The following is a 4,785-nucleotide window of genomic DNA, read 5'->3' as shown; positions in this document are numbered from 1 at the left end:
TCCAGAATAATTTGTACAAGCAACGGAAGCCTTTTCTTCCTGCATGAAAACCCAGCCCCCTCATGGCTGTGGCAAGTCTGTCTGTCTGACAACAAGTCCTGGAGAGGCCGTGCCAGTCCCCAAGAGCAGCCCAAGATGGCACGTGCACCGCTGGGGGGCACCATCCATGACAGGTGGATGTCATTCCCCCTGCTGCTGAGTAACTGCCCTCAACACACCTGGACCTGGTTCCTGGCTAATCACTCCTTGCCAAGAACTCAGGAACTCGCCTTTACCACCCCAGGGGCACGGCGACCCTGGGGGTCTCCCTAACTGCATGTTCTCCCTCAGCAGGGCAGGGTGGAGCTGAGCACCTGCACTTCTAACCAGTCGCTGAAGATGCCGCTGGTCCACCAGCCATACTCTAAGTAGATGACCCAGTCAGTTTCAGTAAGAGGCAAAGCCAATTCCCAAACTATACAATTTCACAGGCCTGAAGCCAGAATTACCTAATGAATTTCCAAATATTTCCACCCTACCCCCACCTTGAACATTGAGATGTCACCACCAAGCTAGGAAGGGGAGGAGCCAGGCAGTTTCACCATTTCCATTTCAAACATTAGAACACAAACTAAGGGCTCTCGGCGCCTGTGGGTCAAGTGGTTAAGGCGTCAGCCACATACACCTAACGTGGCGGGTTCAAATCCAGCCCGAGCCCGCCAAACAACAATGACAGTTGCAACCAAAAAATAGCCGGGCGTTGTGGCAGGTGCCTGTAGTCCCAGATACTTGGGAGGATGAGGCAGGAGACTCGTTTGAACCCAGGAGTTGGAGGTTGTTGTGAGCTGTGATGCCATGGCACTCTACCCAGGGGGATAGCTTGAGGCTCTCTCAAAAAAAAAAAAAAACACAAACTAAGATGACCTGCCCACAACTACACAGAAATCACCAAAAAGGGGGGTAGCACCTTAAAACATAAGTTGAGAGTTTGTGGCAAAAGTTTTAAATGTTTACTGAAAAAGACTTTTAAGAGTAATGCATTATTTACACGTGGATAAGAAAAGACAAGAGAACCCCCAGAGAGGGGGGCACTCTAGGGCAGAGCAGGGGCGGGAGAGCTCACATCAACTGTGGCAGCTGCCCCAAACAGGAGCCAGGAACTGGAGAAAAGCTTCAGCACCGAGGCCGCTCCTTCAGATCAGATCGGCAACTGGAAGTGAACAACAAATAGAGCAAGATGAGAATGTCCAGTCCAGTGGGGCTGGCGGCGGGGCCAGTGGCTGGGCTGGCGGCGGCCCCTTCCCTGCTCACCGTTCATGGGCATCTCATCGATCTGGGTGGAGTAGTACTGCTCGATGTCCCTCAGGATGCGGATGTCATCGTTTTTCACAAAGTTGATGGCCACGCCCTTACGGCCATACCGACCCGACCTCCCAATTCTTCAATAATAAAAAAATTACTTTAGTAAATATGGCAGAAAAGATTTAGCAAATGTACCAACAAAAGAGACCCCAACGAATAGCACCCTACCTGTGAATATACAGCTCTCTGTTGTTGGGCAGGTCGTAGTTAATGATGAGTGACACCTGAGGGACGTCCAAGCCCCGGGCCCAGACGTCGGTCGAAATGAGCACTCGGCTACAACAGGAAAGGGCATCGGAGTCAGTCACCTGCGTCATGAAGCATAAGAACCCAACTTGCTCCCAATACTCACCTCCGACAAACCTGGGCTGGGAGTCCAAACAGCAGGCCACCCTCACACAAGTGGCCCCCAACACACCGGTGAGGGGCAGCACCAGAAAGCCTTTGCCAGGGGGTGGGGGCATGCTTGTAACAAAACAAGTGTAAACAAAAACACCTGTACCCCTAATATTCTGGAATTTAAATTCTGGGGAAAAAAAAACAAAAACAAAGAGCTGCTCAGGGGCATTTGGTCTGTTCACTGTGGTCACCAGATAAAAACATTAGACACCTTGGTTCGGTGCCTTTAGCTTGGCGGCTAAGGCGCCAGCCACATACACCGGAGCTGGTGGGTTTGAACCCAGCCTAGGCCTGCCAAATAACAGTGACAACTACAACAAAAAAATAGCCAGGCGTTGTGGCAGGCACCTGTAGTCCCAGCTACTTGGGAGGATAAGACAAGAGAATCTCTTAAGCCCAAGAGTTTGAGGTTGCTGTGAGCTGTGATGCAACAGCCTCTACAGATAGTGACATGGTCAGACTCTCTAAAAAGAAAAAAGAATTGACACATTTTACCTTATGACGTTTGTTTAAAGCCAGTCCTACAGGTTTAAACCCACAGACGTTTAAAGCATTGCTCAAGAGACATTGGGAGAAATGGGAGAAATATTTCACTTCTGCCTAGTGACACTTCAATTAAGAATAGAGACCTCAGCCAGACGCAGTGACTCACATCTGTAATCCCAGCACTTTGGGAAGCTGTGGCGGGTGGAACCCTTGAGCTCAGGATTTCAGGACCAGCCTGAGCAGGAGACATCATCTCTAAAACTAGCCAGGCGTAGTGGCAGGCACCTGTAGTCCCAGCTACTCAGGAGCCTAAGGCAGGAGAGAGTTTGAGGTTGCTGTGAGCTGTGACACACAGCACTCTACCCAGGGTGACAGAGTAAGACTGTCTCATAAAGAAAAAGAAAAAAAAAGTTGATTCAAGCTCAGTGGCTGTCCCATTTTCAAATCTGAAACTCCGTTCACACCACTCCTTCACGCCCAGCACCTGACACAGCACAGAGCTCTGCCGTCCCCACCTGCCACTGAGCACCTGAACGTGGCTGGTCCCAAGTGAGGTGTGCTGTGAGTTTGAGACACATCTATTTTGAGGACTTCTTAGTGCAAAAAGGAATGCAAATATCTCTTATTTTTAATACTACTTACATGTTGAAATGATGTAGTATCTTTAGTTATATAAAATATGTTATTAAGAATAGAGCCCAGGCAAGTGGCTCCCACCTGGATCCCTCCTAGCACAGAAGGCCAAGTGGGAAGACCACTTCGGCCCAGTAGTTTGAGACCAGCCTGGCAACACAGTGACCCCATCTCTACAATAAACAAGAAATTAGTTCTAGATATTCTGAGGCTGAGGCAAGAGGATCACTTATGGGTATAGAGGCTACAGTGAGCTATGATCGTGCCACTGCATTCCAGCTTGGGTGACAAAGCCAGACCCTATCTCTAAAAAGAATAAACTTTGCCTGTTTCTTTTTACCTATTTAATGTGGCTGCTAGAAAAGCTAAAATTATACATGTAGTGTGACTTCTACAGAGGTAGTTAAAGTATTGAGGGAGAGCAGAACAGGAGACAGAAGTTCAGAAAATGGGGCCCTGCTAGCAAAGCACACACACCGGGAGTCCCAGAGGGAGCTGAGAGAAGCAGCGAGGCTGAGAACCCAGAAGTCTACAGATGCCGCAGGAGGTGAAGGCTAAATCCACACCCAGATGTGCACAGTAGACTGCTGAAAACAACCCTAAAGAGCACTGCACCAGAGACACTGTTTCCAGAAGGACGGCCAGGCCAGGCCGGGCCACAGCAAGGCCCAGAGCAGCCAAGGGAGCGAAGCCCAGCCAGGGAGCAGCTTCCTCAAACTAGATCTCTGTCTCTGCAAGTGTCTCCTTCAAGACATCTGAAGATACTTAAGAGCAGACATTTTTAGAGAAATTAAAACAGACAATTATCACTAGCAGATCCAAATTAGCATAAATACAAAGGACATTGTTCAGGCAGGAAGAAATTCATCCCAGATGGAAGTTCAGAGAAAAAGGAAAACAGGAAAGAGTAACCAATATGGTAAACGTGTACCTAAATCTAAATACATGGCTTGGTGCCTGTGGCTCAAGTGGCTAAGGCGCCAGACACATACACCTGAGCTGGCAGGTTCAAATCCAGCCCGGGCCCACCAAAAAACGATGATGGCTGCAACCAAAAAAAATAGCCGGGTGTTGTGGCAGGCGCCTGTGGCTCAAGCGGCTAAGGCGCCAGCCACATACACCTAAGGTGGCGGGTTTGAATCCCCAGCCCAGCCCCCCAAACAACGACGGCTGCAACCAAAAAATGGCCAGGCGTTGTGGCGGGCGCCTGTAGCTCCAGCTACTTGGGAGGCTGAGGCAGGAGACTCGCTTGATCCCAGGAGTTGGAGGTTGCTGTGAGCTGTGATGCCACAGTACTGTGATGCTGCGGGGGATAGCTTGAGGCTCTGTCTCAAAAAAAAAAAAAAAAATAGAAACATTTGTCAAGTAGCAGTTAGGGGTCAGGATGGTGGGGCGTATTTGAGATACAATGTTTTCATCCTGGCAGCCACAGCCTGCAGCAGGATGTGTGTGGGCTGGGGGCTGGGTAAACTGTTTTTCTTTACTAGAAGTCACTTGATCTAAAACCTGAACACTGGGGAAGGCAGGGCAAGCCTGCCTGGTGGGCAGGAACAGGAAGGGAGGGTCCACCCAAGAACCAATGCAGGGCCGTGTGGAGTGTGTGGTGCCAGGGTTTCTAGAAGATAGGCCTGACAGGCCTGCCTGCAGGCCTGGTTTATATCAGCATTTTCTGTTTGAAGTAGTTACCAATATTCTAGGAAAAATCATACCCTTTCCCTAATACTCCAGGATCTGGAATTTCCCTAGTAATCCAGAATCTAGAATTTTAAATTTTATATATTATATATATATAGAGAGAGAGAGAGAGAGAGAGTGTGAGAGTCTCACTCTGTTGTACCAGCTAGCATGTAGTGGTTTTCTTTTCTTTTCTTTCTTTTTTTAATTTTTGCTTTCAACTTATCTTACTTTGAAGTTCTTTTTTTTTTT

General features: G+C 48.7%; 1 protein-coding gene across 1 annotated transcript in view; it reads right to left on the bottom strand.

Annotated features, from left to right (window-relative positions):
• Positions 1-966: 966 nt before the first annotated feature.
• EIF4A3 (eukaryotic translation initiation factor 4A3) overlaps positions 967-4,785 on the bottom strand; it is a 16,662-nt gene continuing 12,843 nt past the window's right edge. Inside the window, exons 10-12 of the mRNA XM_012803195.2 lie at positions 1,510-1,617; positions 1,291-1,418; positions 967-1,189 (exon numbers count right to left, since the gene is read on the bottom strand). Of these exons, the coding sequence (XP_012658649.1) occupies positions 1,173-1,189; positions 1,291-1,418; positions 1,510-1,617 (253 nt within the window). The 3' untranslated portion in view covers positions 967-1,172. The remainder of the gene's footprint in view (positions 1,190-1,290; positions 1,419-1,509; positions 1,618-4,785) is intronic.

The sequence above is a fragment of the Otolemur garnettii genome, unplaced genomic scaffold (genome assembly GCF_000181295.1).
Source record: "Otolemur garnettii isolate 467f Iridium unplaced genomic scaffold, OtoGar3 scaffold00018, whole genome shotgun sequence".
NCBI classification, from domain to species: domain Eukaryota; kingdom Metazoa; phylum Chordata; class Mammalia; order Primates; family Galagidae; genus Otolemur; species Otolemur garnettii.
Note: the sequence above shows the minus strand (reverse complement) of the source record. Positions and strands in the feature narration are given on the sequence as shown.